Source organism: Dama dama, chromosome 28, assembly GCF_033118175.1.
Source record: "Dama dama isolate Ldn47 chromosome 28, ASM3311817v1, whole genome shotgun sequence".
NCBI lineage: Eukaryota > Metazoa > Chordata > Mammalia > Artiodactyla > Cervidae > Dama > Dama dama.
In genome coordinates, this window is record NC_083708.1 from 10,084,063 (window position 1) to 10,107,186 (window position 23,124).

Consider the following 23,124-nt stretch of genomic DNA (forward strand, 5'->3'; position numbering starts at 1 on the left):
AACCAAGGTGCTGTTACCAGATTTGTCTTCTGAGTATAAACTAAAAATGACTGAAGTTCAAGCAATGGTAGAATTCTCCGTGGAGCTAAACAAGTTCTACAATGTGGATTTATTTCAGAGAGGGTTTGTATTTTATTGTGAAAATTATGTATTTTGCATAAGATAAATTTTACAGTTTTCATTTAAATTTAAGTACATGCTTTTGTTTGAGCACATATAAAGAAAACAATGAGCTATGTTCAAGGGTTTTCTTAGTGAAATTTTATTTCTAAATAAATGAGTATTATTCCTATGGATTTAATGAAGATTCTGGATATATTTAACTTATGTTTATGAATTTGTACTGAGCATTGAGAGGACTTCAAAGAAAATTGATAAGAAAGATTTCATTTCTGCTTTTTTAAAAGATAGCAGTGTGTGGGCTTTCAACGAAGCAGAATATACACACACAATATACATACACAAAACAGCTTAGTAGGAATACAAAATGATGACTCTTTGAAAAGTATATATAGAAAGTGCTCTAGGAATCAGAAGCAAAAGACCTTTCTGGGCTAGCACATCAGGAAAGGCCCATTACAGGGGGATAGGGTCAAAGCATGGATAAGAGTGATAGGGAGAGGATAAGGTGAAAGACCCTCTCGGTAGGAGAAAACATTGTGAATCCAGTCTTGGAAGTAGGAATGAGCATGTTATTTTAAAGAGTCGTAAGAGGCTGGATATTTTCTGGTAGAATTGCCGAAGAAAAGACAGCAGAGGGAGGTTATGTTTGTGAAGGGCTTTTGCTGTCTGGAGGAGAGTTGACACTAGGGATTGGGGTAGCCACTGATGGTTTCCAAGAACGGATGACATGGTTACCATTATTACAATTAGTACTTACTGGCATATGGAGAGCGTGATGATACTGAATGGATGGTCCGGTAGAAGAGATAGAGGCCCAGGGGGAGGGTAGAGGGGCTCACAATATCTCAGGCTATAAACCTGAGTCTCTATGCTGGTGATAGTAGTGGTGGGGCCATGACTGAGGAGATGATGAAAGAAATAATTCTATTGTTGATTGTTTATCTCGGCTTTGCCATCTTGTTGAAAAAACAAAGACAGCTGTGCTCTGCTTCACATGGTCTCTCACCCATCAGCAGGACAGCTTGGGCTTGTCACCCTGGCAGAGGGGGAGTCCAAGAAAGCGAGCAGAAGGTGCAGGCTCCCCGCATTGACACAGTTGTCACCACACTGTGTTCTCCTGGCTAAGCCTTCCCAGGTCTGGGCTGGTGGGTCTTTGGCCAGTGAAACTTCTGTAAAACTTAATGAGAATTCTGCGTGTCTGGTATGGTTGATTCCGTGCTCTGAAACCCACACCCACAGTTGTCTAGTGAGACATGACTGCTCTCTAGATGAATCACTACTATGTGGAGATCAGAATTCTGTGGGATCCTGCCCTTGAACTTCCTAAAAGCCCTTTTGTCAAGCTGAAAATGTCTGCTTAGACACTGCCCTTAGCTCTCTTGGAGATGTTAAGAAAGGGATTTACAGCCACAGCCTTGATTAGATCTTTGTATGAAGTTTTATTTTCCAAACTAGGAAGTCTTGGTTCCTCTCTGTTTTCTCTAGCTTCTGCTCATAAAATGACCAGGTGTTTCTTTAGCTCATCTCTTTCTTGCAGAACCTTACTGTACTTGGCTCAGAGCAACCAGGTGACATTTTCAGCATTCTGCCAGAAAATTAGCTTGCTCAAGCCAAAAAGTTTCTTTTAGATACAGTCTGACTTCTGTTAAGTTATTGTTCGAAAGCATAGTCACCAAAAGTTTATTACTACAAAACATGGGTCACTGTTTTTTAAGTCTCATATAGTTTCCTTATTATTTTTCTTGCCTTTGTAACTGTAACTACTACTTTGGTCCCAAAGTCAATGACACATATTTTGTTTTTATTAGTACCAATTTCCGTATTAGTTATTTATTGCCACAGTAATGCAGCTAACAAAAAACCCAAAGCCCTAGTGGCATCACACGGTGAACATTTGTTTGTGCTCACAGATCTGTGGACCAGCTGGATGGTTGCACTAATCTGGGTTGGCTGGGCTCGCTTGCAGTCAGCTGGCAGGGAGCTGCGTGGTGTAGAACAGACTCCCCTGGTTGCACTCAACTCTGCTCTGTCACCTCTCATCCTGCAGTGTTATTCTTGCTGGGGACGCAGGAGTCCAGAGAGACAGAGAAGCCTTACAAAAATACCTGGGCTTGGCACCAGCTCACAGTCCTCTCTGCCACAGCATACTGCCTAAGACAAGTGGTCAGGCCAGCCCAGGTGCAAGAGATGGGGACTCGAACCCCACTTGTTGATGGGAATCTTACTGTGAGAGGCATGGATACGAGGATGGATGAAAAAAAATTGAGGACCTTTAAGTCAGTCTCCCACACACTAATGTTTTTTGGGGTTTGTTATTAATTTCTGTGAGACCTTTTGAGGATATTAAGTGAAAGTGAAAGTTGCTCAGTTGTGTCTGACTCTTTGCGACCCTATGGTCTACACAGTCCGTGGAATTCTCCAGGCCAGAATACAGGAGTGGGTAGCCTTTCCCTTCTCCAGGGGATCTTCCCAACCCAGGGGTCGAACCCAGGTCTCTCACCTTGCAGGTAGATTCTTTACCAGCTGAGCCACCAGGGAAACCCAAGAATACTGGAGTGGGTAGCCTTTCTCTTCTCCAGTGGATCTTCCTGACCCAGGAATCGAACTGGGGTCTTCTGCATTGCAGGCTGATTCTTTACCAACTGAGCTATGAGGTTATTAAGAGTAGGATTTAATGACTGATTCCATGTGGAGGATACTGCAGAGACAGAAAAAACATTAAAAAGTATGTATGTGGAGGTGTGACTTTACATGATGTCTAGGATTACTTTGAAATAGCTCAGCAAAGAAAAAAATTACATATGAATCAAATGTGACAAAATCTTTTTCATTGGTGGAAAATGGGGATTGAGTTCACTGCTCTACTTTTTACAAATTTGGAATTTTTAATAAAAAAATTTTAATGATATTGCTGAAGTTTTCCATCCCATTGACTTGGACAATGTTAGTGATACTCATGTACATAACAAAGTTACATGGGATCATAGTGTGGAATTTAAGGTTGGTTCATTTTGTCAGGTTGTGAGGTAAGATCCAAATAGAGACAGTTCATAATTGAAGATTTGGAACTGGAAATACGGTCTAAGTGAACTGCTCTTCCATCTTACTGTCAGCCATCATAAGCATAGCGTGTATGATTGCTGCTTTCATTTATTTTCTGTTGTTCTGCAATCTAGTTTCCACATCCATTGAGGTCTCTTGAAGAATGTTGTTACTGATCTTTGAAAAATCTAGTAATTAGAGGCTTATTGTTTTTAGATATATTACTTGACTTGTTTATTTGTAAGAATGTTTTCAAGGATATAATTTAGTCTTTTTTCTATTCTGATTTAATTAGTTCCTACCTTTTAAATCTTTTCTTTATGCTTCTTATTGAGCCTTTACTGCCTTTGCCATATAAGTCAGTTAACTTGGAGCTTGTGTTTGCTGTTATGTTAAGTAACTGTCAGCTTTGATATATAAACAGATACATTTCTCTAAATTTATATTTAAATGTGAGGAAATAAAATATGTCTTTTCCAGTTTATTTTCTGTATGTGAAATGACTTTTTAGGAGACCTAGATAAGAAACTTAAAAATTCAAGAAATGAAATGGAGGCAGACCTCACAAATACTACAGGTTTAGCTTCTGAACACTGCAGGAAAGTGTGTATCACAGTGAAGTCACGTGAAGTTTGTGGTTGCTCACTGCATATAAATGTGATATTTATACTAAACTGTAGTCTGTTATGTCTAATAATACAGTGTACACACTAGTACCTTAATGCTAGAAAATGCTAACCATCATCTGAGCTTTTGGCGATCTTTTTGCAGTAGTCACATCAAAGATTACCTATCACAGATCACCATAGCAAATATAATAGCAATGAAAGTGAAATTTTGTGAAAATGACCACAGTTTCTGTGGCACAGAGACACAAAGTGAGCAAATGCTGTTGGGAAAATGGCACCAATAGGCTGCTCAGCACAGAGTTACCACAAAACTTCAATTTGTAAAAAACACATGATCCACAAGGTACAGTAAACGGAAGTGTGATAAAATGAGATCTGCCTGCAGTCCTGTGGAGTACTTTACTTGAATGTTTTAAAAATAACATCGATAACTGAATAGCGCTGGAGTCATAGTCCAGCAGGAACTAAATGGAAGTAGAGTATGAATAAGCACTACTTGTGCACGTTTGGCAACAGTACTTGTCCTGCAGTCCCTAGGGCTGAGTGTTTAATTTTGGCAGTGTTGTTACACGATAAGGAACCAGTTAGGCAAGGCCTAAACTCCAGGCTCCCAAAGAAAGGCAACCCCAAAGAATGCTTAAACTACCACACAATTGCACTCATCTCACATGCTAGTAAAGTAATGCTCAAAATTCTCAAGCCGGGCTTCAGCAATACGTGAACTGTGAACTTCCAGATGTTCAAGCTGGTTTTAGAAAAGGCAGAGGAACCAGAGATCAAATTGCGAACATCCGCTGGGTCATCGAAAAAGCAAGAGAGTTTCAGAAAAACATCTATTTCTGCTTTATTGACTATGCCAAAGCCTTTGACTGGTGGATCACAATAAACTGTGGAAAATTCTGAAAGAGATGGGAATAGCAGACCACCTGACCTGCCTCTTGAGAAACCTGTATGCAGGTCAGGAAGCAACAGTTAGAACTGGACATGGACCAACAGACTGTTTCCAAATAGGAAAAGGAGTACATCAAGGCTGTATATTGTCACCCGGCTTATTTAACTTATATGCAGAGTACATCATGAGAAACGCTGGGCTGGAAGAAGCACAAGCTGGAATCAAGATTGCCGGGAGAAATATCAATAATCTCAGATATGTAGATGACACCACCCTTATGGCAGAAAGTGAAAGAGGAGAGTGAAAAAGTTGGCTTAAAGCTTAACATTCAGAAAACTAAGATCATGGCATCTGGTCCCATCACCTCATGGGAAATAGATGGGGAGACAGCAGAAACAGTGTCAGACTTTATTTTTTTGGACTCCAAGATCACTGCATATGGTGACTGCAGCCGTGAAATTAAAAGATGCTTACTCCTTGGAAGGAAAGTTATGACCAATCTAGATAGCATATTAAAAAGCAGAGACATTATTGGCCAACAAAGGTCCGTCTAGTCAAGGCTATGGTTTTTCCAGTGGTCATGTTTGGGTGTGAGAGTTGGACTGTGAAGAAAGCTGAGTGCCGAAAAATTGATGCTTTTGAACTGTGGTGTTGGAGAAGACTCTTGAGAGTCCCTTGGACTGCAAGGAGATCCAACCAGTCCATCCTAAAGGAGATCAGTCCTGGGTGTTCATTGGAAGGACTGATGTTGAAGCTGAAACTCTAGTACTTTGGCCACCTCATGGGAAGAGTTGACTCATTGGAAAAGACCCTGATGCTGAGAGGGATTGGGGGCAGGAGGAGAAGGGGATGACAGAGGATGAGATGGCTGGATGGCATCACCGACTCGATGGACATGAGTTTGAGTAAACTCTGGGAGTTGGTGATGGACAGGGAGGCCTGGCGTGCTGCGATTCATGGGGTCACAAAGAGTTGGACACGACTGAGCGACTGAACTGAACTGAAGTGAAACTCCAGGCAGGCACAGAGAGAGAGAACATGTGACACCTGGGTAGGTCCGTTTTTACCGTAATTACATCATTGTTTCCTTAATGGTAATCAAATAGTCAAGATACTAACAATGTAAAGATAAACTACCTTTATTTTCATTTTAATCTGTTCTTTCTTTTTTAAAATATGGTAGATTGTAAACTCTTGAAAACAAAATTGAGACTCTAAAGCATTGATTATAAATTTGATGTTGTTTAATGGTATGTGGATGTATGTCTTATAAATGAGTGCTATGAGAGCTCAGTATAATTAACTTGTTTTGAGTTTATTTACTAGCAATACATGATTTCAAGATGGTAGTCTTCCCAAATGACTCTTTCAAAATTCATTTCTCAAGAGGGCTTAAAGGGGGAAGAAATTTTGCCTTTTAAATATACGTGGAAGATTGTTGTTTGGACATCTGCTCTCAACAGCATAAAGGATATGAAAGTGGGATTAAATTGAAGATATAACAACTAAAGTCCGGTATTAAACTGGAGGGGATGTTTCCTCTCTTTGGAGACCACTGCAAAATTATTAGAGCATTTTTTTCTGGAATTCATTAAGATATTGCTATCTATCATACTCATCTGCACAGTTTGTTACTAATTCAAGAAAAGGTGAAATACTTTTGCCAAAATGTTAATTAATGTGCTGTTTTCTTCAATGAGAAAATCTTGCTTAAAAAAAAAAGGACTAACTAAAATTGTGTGCTCTGAGATGAGGTTGATTTACTTTATTTCACTGCAGATTGATAACATGTCACAAAGATGCACCTGTGTACATACCACAGTTTAAGGAACACAGCTTTAGAATTAGTGAATGGCTTCTAGAATGGAGTTGAGTTTAATTCATTTCAGAAGGAGGCAAATGGACTAGCTTTGCATGCATGCATGATGATAAGTTGCTATAGTCATATCCGACTCTTTGCGACCCCGTGGACTGTAGCCCCCCAGGCTCTCCGGCATTGGACTCTCCAGGCAAGAATACTGGAGTGGGGTGCCATACCCTCCTCCAGGGGATCTTCCCAACCCAGGGAATCAAACCCACATCTCTTATGTCTCCTGCATTGGCAGGCAGATTCTTTACCACTAGCACCACTTGGGAAGCTGGGACTAGCATTAGGTATTCTCAGATATTTAGAAAGTGTGAGAACTTTGACAAAGTGTTACATGTTTTAACAGTCTTGAAAAGCAAGTGAGATGTTATCAATGTGTTTGCAGGTGTGTTTGGGATAGTCCATAATCAGCATAAAACAAGTAAGGGAAACTGGGGTGTGAAAGTTGAAACAATGTTGATAGTAATACTATTGTTTTTTATTTTCTTTAGTATATAGGTTCTCATAAACCAGTTTAATTGCATATATGTAGCTACAGCTGCTTTTCCCATTCAGTCCTACACCATTTCCTTGTCATAAGCTATATTACTGCAAGGTGAGTAATATATTATGATTTGGAAATAAAGAAGAACAAGGATATGGACTTAGAAATTGTTTTCTTAAATTGTAGTAACATCGCAAGACAGTGGAACTGAAATCCTCTTAGGAAAGGTTTGTGGAACCCTAGAAACTAGATTCCATACAACAGTCTTTAAATGCTCTGAACTAAGTAAATCTTAAACCCTTTCCATTTATGATTCTGAGGTGGTTAAACTCATGAGAAGTTTATAGTTTGATTTTAAAATGACTATCAGCCAAAAAAGAAAATTGCATGCTGATTTTTTTGGATTATTGACATTGATTACAACTTTGGAAAAGAGAATCCCTTGCCTATAATGTCATGTATAGTTGTGTAAATTTCAAAAATTGGGAACTTCTGATGAAGTGGTGCTGATTGGGACTCACAAGAAACCACCTCAAGTTTTCTTCAGCGCCTTCAAAAGTGTCTAAAATTGTCTGTTTTTTCAGTAAGGTATAAGAACTGAGAATATTCTGTAAGAAGTTAATCAGTTTTTCATATTAATGAATCAGCCACTCTGTAGTCAGAAAGTTAGTTTTCTCAAAAGCAGTTTGCATCAGTTGTTAGACTATTTCTAAATATTTAGATTTCTCCCATTGTTGTGTCCTACCTCATTTGTGGCCTGTGTGAAACAGGACGTCTGCATTCTTTGAAGAATCATAATGACGGAGTTGATAGTGATTGGGATCCCCAAAATTAGCCAGTACTGGCCTTGACTGACCTGTGTGTGAAGTATAAATAAACAGAAAAATCAAATTATGAACTATGAAAAAAACTAGGGAAAACAGAGAAGAATAGTGTACTGTTAATGTTGTCAATTAGCTAGAAGGAAATCTTTCCATTAAAGGACAGTTTTTATTATGAGAAGTGTCTACACGAAAATCAAAGCATAAATGACTTTAATGCAATGCAAACAAACACCTGTGGGAGGAGAAACATGAAACTTCTGAGTTTGTGTACTCACAAATTCAAATTTAACGTGTTTTTCATATTAGTGCAAATAATTAAATTATGAAACAGTTTACACAAAGATGAATTTATTTATGGGTCAAATATTACTTAACCCAGGGACTATCTGTATGGATTTTATGAGAGTTCCACCTGTAAACAACAAGATGTTCTCAAACAGGTAACCAACGAATTCAGCTCAGTAATAAACAAGAATAGATCTTTCCTGATCTTAATAAAACTTTTTGAGATAGCAAGTAAGTCCTTTATTTTCTTGACAAAATTAAAGGATAGATTTTAAATGTTAACATATTGGGGTAAAAAGTTTACATTTTGAAAATTAACAAGTTCTCTAGGTATCCAGTTTCAAAAAATTTTACCTAAAAAGAAATGTGAACCTACTCAAACTTTTTTCTTAAAATTACTCATGATCCTACAATAACACATTATCCCCTTCAGGAAAAATATAGTGACCACAGTATTCTGTCTTTAGTAACAGTAGGAAGATATTCTAAGAAAATATAGTGTCTTAGAAAATATACTCTTTATTTACTCTTTTTGAATATATTACTTGTGATATGTTCTGAACAACAGGAGAGGGAGTAAAGATTTAGAACTCTAAGGAAGTTGTAATAGGGAATTGACTTTGAAACATATTAAAATGATAAAATAAGTCAGATAATACATTTATTAAATTAAATGTTAGGGTTCTTTAAATTTTGCTCATTTTGAACAGATTAGTGAATTGGTTCTCCAGACTTATTAATAAAATATGGAAAAGGAGAATGATGGTAGGAAGAGTAATTGTTAAATTTGGCATCTTACCTAAATGTAAAGCAAAATTTTTAAAAATGTCTTTCTATAAAATCTTATACCTGTATACGAATGTTTCTGAAAATTTTAATTGCTTCCTAATGAAATTAAAGTTTAAATGTGGTTATTGGAAAAAAAAAATAAGCAGGCTAACCAACATTAACATAGCAAGTGAAAGAACGGAAAACATCAGCAACATCAAAAACTGTAGAATAAGATGACAAATACAAACATTTAAAATTATTGTGCCCATAAAACTCAAAATAGTTTTAAGTTTTTCTGTTTAAAGGCAGACTTTTGGGTTTTAAATATCCCATGTTTTGAGAACAGATTCCTACAGATTAAAAATTCTTACTTGATGAATTGAAGCTTTTATCATTATGAAGGGAAATGATTGGCGAAGGAAATGGCAACCCACTCCAGTATTCTTGCCTAGAGAATTCCATGGACAGAGGAGCCTGGTGGGAGTCCATGGGATCACAGGGAGTCAGACCTGACTGAAACGACTTAGTGCATCATTATGAAAATACTTTTATATCCTAATAATGCTTTTTGCTTTTCTCTTTGTTCTAATATTGATATTGTAACATCAGTTTTCTTTTGGTTAGCATTTACAAAGTGTACCTTTTACCATTCTTTTATTTTCAAACTTTCTCTGTCCTTGTATTTTAGCTTTGTCTGTTGTAAACAACATGCAGTGGTATTTCCTTTTTCATTCTTTGGAGCATTCTTTGTCTTTTAACTGGAACATTTAGTCCACTTATAGTTAATGTGATTGTTGATAATGTTTGTTTTTCTATCTGTTATCTTATATTTTGTGCTTTTTATATTCCCTCTTATATTTTTTTCCCCATCTCTCTCTCTCTCTCTTTCTCATGTTCTGATTTCTGCAGAGATCTTCAGGTTTATTCTTTGAGAGAGATTTTCCTTTTCTTATGTCTGGCCCTTGGAAAATACCAATCTAGGACCACCTTTTGTTTCTTGAAGGAAAATTTTGAAACATATCAAAGTACAGTAAACACATACAAACCAACTATCTAGCCAATAATTATCAAAGTTTTTTCCTCTTTATTTTACCTCCTTATTTCTTTTTTCAATATCTCTAATGCAGGAAGGCTTTTGTTTTTGAAAATCTGCAAAGTCATTATGACACTTAAAGAAATTTTAAAAATAATTTTTTATCAAATAAAACAGGGTTCTTGTTTCTTCAGTCATCTTATAAATGTGATTTTATAATTTATGTTTGATTCAGTATCCCACTAAAATTTATAGGTTGCATTTGAATGTTAAGGTCTCTTAAATTTTTTTTTTTTAATTTATAATTGCTCAGTTTAGGCTTAATTAAATTCTGATAGTTTTTGAGAAAAATTGTTCATAGGTGATGCTGTGTTTTTCCTGTTACATTACACCTGGGGGCATAAAATGTCTCTTTTCATAAATTTGAGTAAGGTCTTGTCAACCTGATACATCCATTATGAAGTTCCACATCATTTAATTGGTGGTACCTATTGATAACTTTTGTCCAGAGTCATTGTTTTATATTACTAAGGCCTACAAAATGATGATATTCTATTATTTCTTCGGCACTTATTGGCTGTAATTCTATGAAGAATTTTACCTCATTAGCTATTTGGTTACTTTGAAATACAGTTTATCCTGTAGAAGGAAAGGCATGGCAGATGTTTTATTCCTTTCTTTATTAGTTTTCAGAATATTGTGTTGTTGCCCTAGCATCTTTCAAATATTGTAAGTTTTTATTTAGTACAGGCATACCTTGGAGATATTGTGAGTTCAGTTCCAGATCATCACAATAACGCGAATTTCACAATAAACACATTCCCAGGAATTTTTTTATTTCCTGGAGCATGTAAAAGTTGTTAAAAAATTAAATGTGCAATAGGATTGTGTCTAGAAAAACAATGCACATACCTTAATTTAAAAATACTTTATTGCTAAAAAATGCTAACCATCATGTGAGCCTTCAGTGAGTTGTAATCTTTTGGCTGGTAGTCTTGCCTTAGTATTGATGGCTGCTGACTGATCAGGATGATGATAGCTCAAGGTTGACATGGTAATATGACAAAATAAGACAGTGAAGTGTGCCCCATTGGTTGACTCTTCCTTTCACCAACCATTTCTCTGTAGCATTTAGCAATGTTTGATACCATTTTATCTGCAATAGAACATCTTTCAGAATTGGAGTTAATCCTTTCAAACCCTATCCCTACTTCATCAACTAAGCTTAATATTCTAAATCCTTTGTTGTCATTTCAACAGTCTTCATAGCATCTTCAGTAGATTCCATCTCAAGAAACCACTGCCTCTGCTCATCCATAAAAAGCAACTCCTCTTCCATTAAAGTTTTGTCATGAAATTGCAGTAATTTAGGCATATCTCAGGTTCCACTTCGAATTCTGGTTCTCTTGCTATCTTAACCACATCTGCATCTTAGTCCCTCCACTGAAGTTTCGAACCCCTCAAAGTCATCTATGAAAATTGGAATTAGCTTCTTCCAAACTCCTTATTTTATTTTTTTAAACATTTATTTATTTGGCCTTACCGGGTCTCAGTTGCTACCCTCAGGATCTTTAGTTGCAGCATGTGGATCTGATTCCCTGACCAGGTATCAAACTCTGGGCTCCCTGCATTGGGAGTGAGGAGTCTTAGCCACTGGCTCACCATGGAAGGCCCCAACTCCTATTTTAATGTTGATGTTTTGACCTCTTCTGTAAATCATGAATATTCTTAATGGCATCTAGAATGATGAATTCTTTCTGGAAGGTTTTCAATTCACTTTGCACGGATCCACCAGAGGAATTACTATCTCTCAAGGTATAGCCTTATAGAATATATTTTTTAAATTGTAAGACTTAAATTGGAAATTACTCCTTGATCCATAGGCTGCAGAATAGATGTTATGTTATCAGTAATGAAAACAACTTTAATCTTGTTGTCTATCTCCATCAGAGCTCTTAGGGAACCAGGTACATTTTCAGTGAGCAGTAACATTTTGAAAGTCATCTTTTTTTCTGGGCGGTAGGTTTCAACAGTGGGCTTAAAATATTAAGTAAACTATGTTGTAAGCAGATGTTATGTCATCTGTTCTTTGTTGTTTCATATATAGAGCCCCAGCAGAGATTTAGCTCTAGAACTTTCAGAATGATGAAAGAGCACTGACTTCAAGTTAAGTCACCAGCTGCATTAGCTCCTAACAAGAGAATCAGCCAGTTCTTTGACATTTTGAAGCCAGGCATTGACTTCTCCTCTCCAGCTATGAAACTTCTAGATAACATTTTTTCCCAATAGAAGACTGTTTTGTCTGCATTGAAAATCTGCTGTTTACAGTAGCCACTCTCATGAATTATCTTAGCTAGATCTCCTGGGTGACTTGCAGCTTCACCTTGCACTTCTATGTCATGGAGATGGCCTCTTTGCTTAAATGTCGGGAACCAGCCTCTGCTGGCTTCAAACTTCCCTTCTGCAGCTTCCTTGCTTCACTCAGCCTTCGTAGAATTGAAGGTATTTAGGGCCTTGCTCTGGTTTTAGACTTTGGCATGAGGAAATGTATAGCTGGTTTCATCTTCTCCTTAGATCACTGAAACATTCTTCATGTCAGCAGTCAGGTTGTTTGCTTTCTTTTCATTCGTGTGTTCACTGGAGTAGCACTTATAATTTCTGTCAGGGCTTTTCCTTTGAATCTACAGCTTGTCTGGCTGGCACAAGAGGCTGAGTTTTCTGCCTTGAATGTGCCTTCCTCACTAAGCTTAATTAATTCTAGCTTTTGATTTAAAGTGAGAAACAACCAGCTCTTCCTTTCACTTAGAAGCCATTGTAGGGTTGTTAATTGGCCTAATTTCAATATTGTGTGTCTTAACTGGGAAGCTTGGGGAGAGGGGGAGAGATGGGGGTACAGCCAGTTGGTAGAGCTCTCAAAACACACACAGTATTTATTAGTTCAGTGTCTTTTTTTTTTTTAATTTTCTGTTAAAAAAAATTTGGCCCAATTTTATTTATTTATTTCTACTTTTTGGCCACGTGGCACGGGGAATCTTAGTTCCCCAACCAAAGATGGAACCTGTGGCCCTGCAGTGGAAGCAGTCTCTACCACTGGGCTGCCAGAGAAGTTTCAGCTCACTGCCTAACATGAGTGGTTCCTGGCACCACAGAACAACAACAGGAGTAGCATCAAAGTTCACTGATCACAGATCACTGTAACAAATGCAATAATAATGAAAGTGTTTGAAATACAGCCTGAATTATCAGAGCATGACACTGAGACACAAAGTGAGTGAATGCTATTGAGAAAATCATGTCGGTAGACACTTGACGCATGGTTGCTACAAACCTTCAACTTTTAAAAAATAAAATATCTGTGAATGTTGTTGTTCAGTCTCTCAGTCCTGTCTGACTCTTTGCGATCCCATGGACTGCCACATGCCAGGCTTCCCTGTCCATCACCAACTCCCAGAGCTTACTCAAACTCGTGTCCATCAAGTCAGCAATGCCATCCAACCATCTCATCCTCTGTCTTCCCCTTCTCCCACCTTCAGTCTTTCCCAGCATCAGGGTCTTTTCCAATGAGTCAGTTCTTCACATCAGGAGGCCAAAGTATTTTTATCATACTTGATGGGTTATACTGCATCATGACTTCCTGATGTTCAGAGGGAGCCCTGTAGGTTGATTTCTGCAAACTTCTCATGGGATAATCCAAGCAGTGTTCGTCTCTTACTATTGCTAGTTGTTTCAGACTCTAGTGATATTCCCTGTTCTACATTTAGAATCAGCCAAGGGGCTCTAGTTCCTTTTAGTGGGAAATAGTGTTTAGAGATCATAATATATGTGTTAAAAGTACGCATTTTTATTGAATCATTGTTTCTAGGCCTTCTCAGTTGACACAGAAAGGACACTTTTTTAAAGAAAAATACTTCATAAATTTTTGCTATTTTCCTGTTCTAACTTTTGATTTATTTTTTTAACTTTATATTTCTATCTCTTTTCATTTACACTGAAAGTCTTGGTTCCTAATTACATAATTACTCATTGCTTTATTCATGTGTGTGTAGATATGTCTAAGATAATTTCAAAATAATGGTAGCAACATAACCAGCAAGACTATTAATGTTGTTTGGAACCGCTTTGGGGTTTTCTTTTATTGTATATCCCGTAAGGAACAAGCACTGGAAGTACTGTGTTTTAAAAATCACTTGAAAGTACTCTGTGAAATTGCAATTAAGTAGATACACATTAAGTTCAGTTATTTTAGGGTGGTTTAAGGGATTGCTTTTTAAAGTTAATGTATTTTGCTTTTTTATAAAAAGATTTTATGATTCCAAAATAAAAACTCTGAAGTACGTTCATTGAAAAGGGCCTTATTTTCATCCCTTTTCTTTCTCTTCACCCCCATTTCCCCATCTCCCCACCTATAAAAGCCATTTTATTTTTTATTAGTTTTGTGTATGTCCTTCCTTTTTATTACTTTTTTTTTAAAAGGCAAAAAATACATAATCATATCCTTTATTCTCAAACAAAGGTAGCATAATATACATATTCTATTTGGGGCTTTTGTGTTTAAAAAATGTATCTTAGAGATCACTGCTTTGTAGTATATATAGATATGCTAAATATAGATACAGATATGCTAGTGGCACTAGGGGTAAAGAACCTGCCTGCCAGTGCAGGAGACATATGAGGCATGGATTTGATCCCTGGGTAGGGAAGATCCCCTGGAGGAGGGCATGCCAACCCACTCCAAGTATTCTTGCCTGGAGAATCGCTAGGACACAGGAGCCTGGCAGGCTATGGTCCACAGGGTCGCAGTCAGACACAACTGAAGCAACTTAGCATGCACACACACATATATAGATGTATGTATATATGTATATAAGATTATGTTTTATAACTGTGTGGTACTGCACCATAGTTTATTCAGCCAGTCCTTTATTGATAGACATTTTTTCTCGAGTTTTCTTGTTGCAGCTAATACTGCAGTGAATAGCCTTATGCTACCTCACTGAAAATTTTTGCTAAAGTATCTTTGGGAGATAGTCTAACAAGTGTAATGCTAGGTCAGAGAGTAAATATGTGTGTTTTTGCTCTTTGTGGCTAAATTCCGTTCCACGTGGGCTTGCACCCTTTTACCTCTCCAGCAGTGCAGAATTCCTTTTTGTCCAGACTGTCACCAACAGAGTATTTTGTCAAATAGTTGAATTTCTGTCAACGTGATAGGTGAGAAAAGATAGCTCATTATAGTTTTAATTTGTGGTTTTTAAAATTATAAGTAAGATTGAACATTTTTTCATGTATTTAAGAGACATTGGCATTTCTTTTTTGGTGAACCATTTATTAATATCTCTTACACACTTTTTTAGGTTAATTGGTCTTTTTCTCTGTTTTTAGATGCTCTTTATTAGGAATATGAGTCAGGTTTTTAAAAGTGAAAGTGAGATTTGTCTGAATGGATCAGCAGATGCATTCAGGACAGAAACAGCTTCATTGTGTTGCCTGCCTGACTGATTTTCTTTGATAATTCTATACTATTTTGTTACTTCTTCAATAATCTTATAAAGATACATTTTAATACTTTATTTGGCAGTTTCTGTTGTTTTTTAAGCAAGAAGTTCTAAATAGCCTAGCTCACCATGGCCCTTAAAAAGGATGTATTTTATCCTGTGTTTTAAAAATTTTGTTGCTTGATATTTTATGTAAAAAATAGTTAACATATGCACAGTCTTGAAAGTAGCTAACACACACAGTTGAAAGTTTTGCTCATTTTTGGGGATTTGTACCTTAAAGTACCATTAATTCTAATTTTAAAAATATATTTGCAGTCATAATAGGCTGCTATTACAAATGCAAAAGGAACATCGTTTAAAATAATGTATGTAATTACTACCAGTGGTTTGTTTTCCCTGTGTTTCTAGTACTTAGGCCAGTGGCTAACACGTTGGTGGGTCCTCTGTAAGTTGTGAATTAATGGTACGTGTATGTGTTATATGTACACACGCACATTTAAGTTCAGGGAGTTTTAAATAAGATACTCTAATGGTATACCACAAATGCAGTGTTGTTTAAATGTCTTTGAATGTAATGTGTACAAATCAATTATATTATAATTGTGGGTGTACACTTATAAGTAGGTCATAGTTCCTGTTTAGGAAGTTTAGTGAGTTTAAAATGAAACATATCAGTTGTTTATTCTTAGCTGTTATATGGCATACCTGAATATTTCAAAATATCAGTGTTTGATTTAATCTTTAATTAAAATTAAAACTTTGCTATCTAATGCCAAGGTTCCTGCTTTTTTCACTTTGATTTTTGTTCTCAGTCATCTCATGTTTTCAGGGTGACCTCATCTTAATCTTAACTCAACATCTATCTCTGTAGCATTTTGCCAGTTCTTTTTAGGGCCAAATTGTGATTTTAAAGGTTCTAAGTTTAATTGACCACTCTTTCTTTCACTCTTTAAATCTGTCATTGTCCATATATTCTCTCCAATGCCATGCTTTCCTAGATATCATAGTAATAAATTTATGTATTTTAAATAATCTTTGTATTATTTACAGATTTATACTCCTGCCTAGGAAATCATTAAAGAAAAATTAAGATTAAATATTCAACTCTCTAGTGTCCATCTAAACTCATCCCTGATTTATAATCATCATTTAGCTTTTAGTAACCCTTTGTGTATGTGTGTTTGTATACATAGATACATATATCCTCCATTACATGCACAAACTTATAGTGTAATGATGTTAAAACAGAAGCATTTGTTTTTACCTCATAATTTTTTCTATTTAAACTGATTGTTAATGACTGGTAGATTTATATATATATATATATATATATATATACACATATATATATATATATATGTACATATATATAGTCTTAATGTTATGCAAGTAATAAACTAAACAGAATAGCACTGACTTTGAATAAAACTGAATTCTTTCAACATAATACATGTCTTATGGTATGAAACCAATTTTTAAAGCTGTTTGCTATTAATCCTGTGTTTTCTCAAAATTGTGCTTAAGAATATTTTTATTGTCTTTTAAATGAAAAAATAAATAAACCAGATTAAGCAGTGAAAGCCTTAGAATCCTTAGTAAACTCCTGCTATTGTTATGACATGCTGTCATTTAAAGTAAGAATGTTAATGTATGACAAAACCCACTGGAAAAAAATAATAATAATAATAAAAATAAATTAAAAAAAAAAAAAGTAAGAATGTTTCTGTCTTTACATATGCCTGTTTCTCTTTGGGTTGTATGCAATGCAGTTGTAATGTTTGATCTGTATGTGGATCTGGTACACTGTTTTCCACCAATAGTAAATACTATGGGAGATTGATAAAGCAGATGAACTTTATTTTTTAATACATATAGATATATAGAAATAGGGGCATTGCATATTTTTTAAATGCTTTGAAGTGACTTCTTTTGTCTCTTTTGCTTTAGTTTTTACCAGATTCGTGCATCTATGAAAATTCCACCAAGAGTTCCACACAGAGTAGAAGCTAGTTTGCTACATGCAACAGGTAAGCCAAGGAATATTCTCAATTAAAAAAAAAATGAAGCAAGATTATAATGACCAATAATGACTTTTAATAATTATTTTTATCTTTTAATTATGAACACAAGATGCCAAAGAGCATCATTCTCATACTTCATATAAGAAATATATTTGAGGTCTCAGTAAAACAGGCTTGATTATATATTCCTTGTCTCCATCTTAGGTTTCTTAGGATGAGCAAGTAAAAGTATGTGAAATTTCCATGAAAACAAACATAAGTAAGGGTGATATCAATTATATCATGTAATATGTACTTTTAACAAATGCATAGTGAATGTGAATACATAATTTGACATATGATCACAAAGCTGTTTTATGATAAAGTTTTATAGTATGTGTTTTGAGTTTACTTTTTCACCTACTTTTTTTTTTACTTGATTAATGAGAAAATAAAGGGTCAGAAAGTATAAAATAGACATGTTGTAACAGCTCTTTTATTTACTCATATTCTAAGGAGACACTCTAGCATTAAAGGATTTGAACCAAAACTAGTGGTCCTGATGTAATTATTGGGCATTTTTTTTCAGCTTTCTTGATACAGTATATTCTATTAAGCAGTTAGAAAATACAATGATTAATGAAACATACTAGAGAGTTTTCATTTCTAATATGAACTAATAGTTTTTAATGCATCACAAAACATTAAAAAACACCTAATATAAAGCTAGCTCAATGAAGCTGTGAGCCATTATGTGCAGGGCCACCCAAGACAGATAGGTCATGGTGGAGAGTTTGAACAAAACACAGCCCACTGGAGAAGAGAATGGCACACCACTTCAGTATTTTTGCCTTGAGAACACCATGAACAGGGTGAAAAGGGAAAAATATGAAAGATGAGCCCCCCAGGTTGGTAGGTATCCAGTATGCTACTGCAGAAGAACAGAAGAATAGCTCCAGAAAGAATGAAGAGGCTGGGCCAAAGCGGAAATGATGCTCAATTGTGGGGGTGCAGAATTAGAAAGTCAAGAGTTACCTAGAGTAATAGGCAGGTATGGCCTTGGAGTACAAAATGAAGTAGGGCAAAGGCTAACAGAGTTTTGCCAGGAGAACATACTGGTCATAGCAGACACCCTCTTCCAGCAACTTAAGAGACTACTCTATACATGGACGTCATCAGATGGTCAATAGCAAAATCAGATTGATTAATTCTTTGCAGTCAAAGATGGACAAGTTCTATACAGTCAGAAAAAATAAGACCTGGAGCTGACTGTGGCTCAGATCATGAACTTACTGCCAAATTCAGGCCTAAATTGAAGAAAATAGAGAAGACCACTTGCCCATTCAGGTATGACCTAAATCGAATTCCTTGTGAGTTTACAGTGAAAGTGACAGATAGATTCAAGGGATTAAATCTGGTAGACAGAGTGCTTGAAGAACTATGGACAGCGATTCGTAACATTGTACCAGAAGCAGTCGCCAAAACCATCCCCAAGAAAAAGAAATGCAAGAAGGCAAATGATTGTCTGAAGAGGCCTTACAAATAGCTGAGAAAAGAAGAGAAGTGAAAGGGAAAGATATATCTAACTGAGTGCAAGCTTCCAGAGGATAACAAGTGGAGATGAGAAAGCCTTCTTAAGTGAACAACGTGATGAAATAGAGGAAAACGATAGAATGGGAAAGACTAGAGATCTCTTGAAGAAAATCAGAGATACCAAGGGAAAATTTCATGCAAAGATGGGCACAATAAAGGTCAGAAACGGCAGGGACCTAACAGAAACAGAAGAGATTGAGAAGACGTGGCAGGAATATACAGAAGAGCTAAAACAGAAAAATCTTAATAACCCGGATAACCACGATGGTGCAGTCAGTCACCTAGAACCAGACATCCTGGAATGCGAAGTCAAGGGGGCCTTAGGAAGCATGACTATGAACAAAGCTAGTGAAAGCAATGGAATTCCAGCTGAGCTCTTTCAAATCCTAAAAGATGATGCTGTGAAACTATTGCACTTAATACGCCAGCAAATTTGGAAAACTCAGCAGTAGCCACAGCACTGGAAAAAGTCAGTTTTCATTCCAATCCCAAAGGCAATGCCAGAGAATGTTCAAACTACTGCACAATTGTGCTCATTTCACATGCTAGCAAGGTAATGCTCAAAATCCTTCAAGCTAGGCTTCAGCAGTTAGTGAACCAAGAACTTGTAGATGTACAAGCTGAATTTTAAAAAGGTAGAGGAACCTGAGATCAAATTGCCAGCATCTCTTGGCTCTCTCACACACACACACACACAAAACAAGAGAATTCCGGAAAAATGTCTACTTCTGCTTCATTGACTATACTAAAGTCTTTGTGTAGATTATAACAAACTGTGGAAAATTCTTAAAGAGATGGGAATACCAGACTACTTTACCTGTCTCCTGAGAAACCTGTATGAAGGTCAAGAAGGAACAGTTAAAACTGGGCATGGAACAATGGACTGGTTCAAAATTGGGAAAGGAGTATGTCAAGCCTGTATATTGTCACCTTGCTTATTTAACTTCTATGCAAAATACATCATGTGAAATGCTGGGCTGGATGAATCACAAGCTGGAATCAAGATTGCTGGGAGAAATATCAACAACTTCAGGTATACACGTGATGCCACTCTAATGGCAGAAAGTGAAGAGGAACAAAAGAGCCTCTTGATGAGGGTGAAAGAGAGTGAAAAAGCTGGCTTAAAACTCAGCATTCAAAAAATTAAGATCATGGCATCCAGTCCCATCACCTCATGGCAAATAAACGGGGGAAAAGTGTAAACAATGGCAGATTTTATTTTCTTGGGCTCCCAAATCACTGCAGATGGTGACTGTAGCCATGAAATTAAAAGATAATTGCTCCCAGAAGTAAAGGTATGACCAACCTAGACAGTATATTAAAAAGCAGAGACAACATCACTCATTATCAGAGAAATGCAAGTCAAAACCACAATGAGGTACCATTACACGCCAGTCAGGATGGCTGCTATCCAAAAGTCTACAAGCAATAAATGCTGGAGAGGGTGGGGAGAAAAGGGAACCCTCTTACACTGTTGGTGGGAATGCAAACTAGTACAGCCACTATGGAGAACAGTGTGGAGATTTCTTAAAAAACTGGAAATAGAACTGCCATATGACCCAGCAATCCCACTTCTGGACATACACACCGAGGAAACCAGATCTGAAAGAGACACGTGGACCCCAATGTTCATCGCAGCACTGTTTATAATAGCCAGGACATGGAAGCAACCTAGATGCCCATCAGCAGACAAATGGATAAGGAAGCTGTGGTATATATACACCATGGAATATTACTCAACCATTAAAAAGAATTCATTTGAATCAGTTCTAATGAGCTGGATGAAACTGGAGCCCATTATACAGAGTGAAGTAAGCCAGAATGATAAAGACCATTACAGTATACTAACACATATATATGGAATTTAGAAAGATGGTAATGATAACCCTATATGCAAAACAGAAAAAGAGACACAGATGTACAGAACAGACTTTTGGACTCTGTGGGAGAAGGCGAGGGTGGGATGTTTCAAGAGAACAGCATCGAAACATGTATATTATCTATGGTGAAACAGATCACCAGCCCAGGTGGGATGCATGAGACAAGTGCTCGGGCCTGGTGCACTGGGAAGACCCAGAGGGATCGGGTAGAGAGGGAGGTGGGAGGGGGGATCGGGATGGGGAATACATGTAACTCCATGGCTGATTCATGTCAATGTATGACAAAAACCACTACAATATTGTAAAGTAATTAGCCTCCAACTAATAAAAATAAATGGAAAAAGAAAAAAAAAAAAAGCAGAGACATTACTTTGCCAACAAAGGTCCATCTAGTTAAAGCTATGGTTTTTTCAGTAGTCATGTATGGATGTGAGAGCTGGACAATAAAGATGGCTGAGGGCTGAGGAATTGATGCTTTCCAATTGTGGTGTTGGAGAAGACTTGAGAGTCCCTTGGAAAGCAAGGAGATCAAGCCAGTCAATCCTAAAGGAAATCAACCCTGAATATTCATTCGAAGGACTGATGCTAAAGCTCCAGTACTTTGGCCACCTGATGTGAAGAGCTGACTCATTTGAAAAGACCATGATGCTGGGAAAGATTGTGGGCAGGAGGTGAAGAGGGTAACACAGGATGAGATGATTGGATGGCTTCACTAACTCAATGGTCATGACTTGGGCACACTCCAGGAGATAATGAAGACAGAGAAATCTGGTGTGCTGCAGTATGTGGGTTGCAAAGAGTCAGACACAATTACTGACTGAACAACAACAGCATAAAGCTGTATTGAGCACAATTTAGTTCATTTTTGAAATTTATAAATATATTCTGGCAATCTGATGTGCTGAAGATTATCTTTCTTAGCATACTGTGGATACTAAAATGCTGGTTCATGTTAAAAGTTTAATGTATTTTATATGATGAAGAGTTTATATGTTTTTGAAGACTGTCAAAATGCTCATATTGCTTATGACCAAAAAGATGTATATTTCTTTTAAAAAGAAAAAGTAAATTTTCTTCTTGGCCTCTTGTACATGTTCAGTTCAGTTCAGTCGCTCAGTCATGTCCGACTCTTTGCAACCCCATGAATCGCAGCACACCAGGCCTCCCTGTCTATCACCAACTCCTGGAGTTTACTCAAACTCATGTCCATCGAGTCGGTGATGGCATCCAGCCATCTCATCCTCTGTCGTCCCCTTCTCCTCTTGCCCCCAATCCCTCCCAGCATCAGGGTCTTTTCCAATGAGTTACCTCGTCGCATGAGGTGGCCAAAGTACTGGAGTTTCAGCTTCAACATCAGTCCTTCCAATGAACACCCAGGACTGATCTCCTTTAGGATGGACTGGTTGGATCTCCTTGCAGTCCAAGGGACTCTCAAGAGTCTTCTCCAACACCACAGTTCAAAAGCATCAATTCTTCAGCGCTCAGCTTTCTTCACAGTCCAACTCTCACATCCATACATGACCACTGGAAAAACCATAGCCTTGACTAGACGGACCTTTGTTGGCAAAGTAATGTCTCTGCTTTTTAATATGCTATCTAAGTTGGTCATAACTTTCCTTCCAAGGAGTAAGCGTCTTTTAATTTCATGGCTGCAGTCACCATCTGCAGTGATTTTGGAGCCAAAAAAAAATAGAGCCTGATACTATTTCCCCTGTCTCCCCATCTATTTCCATGAAGTGATGGGACCAGATGCCATGATCTTAGTTTTCTGAATGTTGAACTTTACATGTTAATGTATATATTTATTGTCAATAGGTCTTTTGTAAGTCTGCTTTCTAGGAAACAGAGGTTAAAGCAACTAGTGTTATAAGATGGATTGATCCTCCCTTTTTGAAGTTCCTTAATCTAGTAAACTAAATGTCTTGCTCTGTTGTATTTCTTAACATTGTCTGTTGAAAAAAAAAGCTAGAAAGACTTCTTTTTTCTGGACTTTTTATTTGCTTATTTTTTCAGCTTTATCAAGGAATAATTAACAAACATAATTTTGTATTTTAAAAATGTACAACATGGTTTGTTTTATATATATACATATATACACTACATAATACATATAAATATGTGATTTGTTATACAGATACAGTGTGAAAAAATTGCCATAATCTAGATAATTAGCACATCTATCACCTCACATAGTTTTTTTTGTGTG

General features: G+C 36.8%; 1 protein-coding gene across 4 annotated transcripts in view; it reads left to right on the top strand.

Moving 5' to 3' along the window:
• FAM135A (family with sequence similarity 135 member A) overlaps positions 1 to 23,124 on the top strand; it is a 147,355-nt gene that overhangs the window by 19,243 nt on the left and 104,988 nt on the right. For all 4 annotated transcript variants that reach the window (XM_061131777.1, XM_061131776.1, XM_061131775.1 and 1 more), the window contains 2 exons: positions 8 to 123; positions 17,393 to 17,472. In XM_061131777.1, the coding sequence (XP_060987760.1) occupies positions 47 to 123; positions 17,393 to 17,472 (157 nt within the window). In that variant the 5' untranslated portion in view covers positions 8 to 46. The remainder of the gene's footprint in view (positions 1 to 7; positions 124 to 17,392; positions 17,473 to 23,124) is intronic.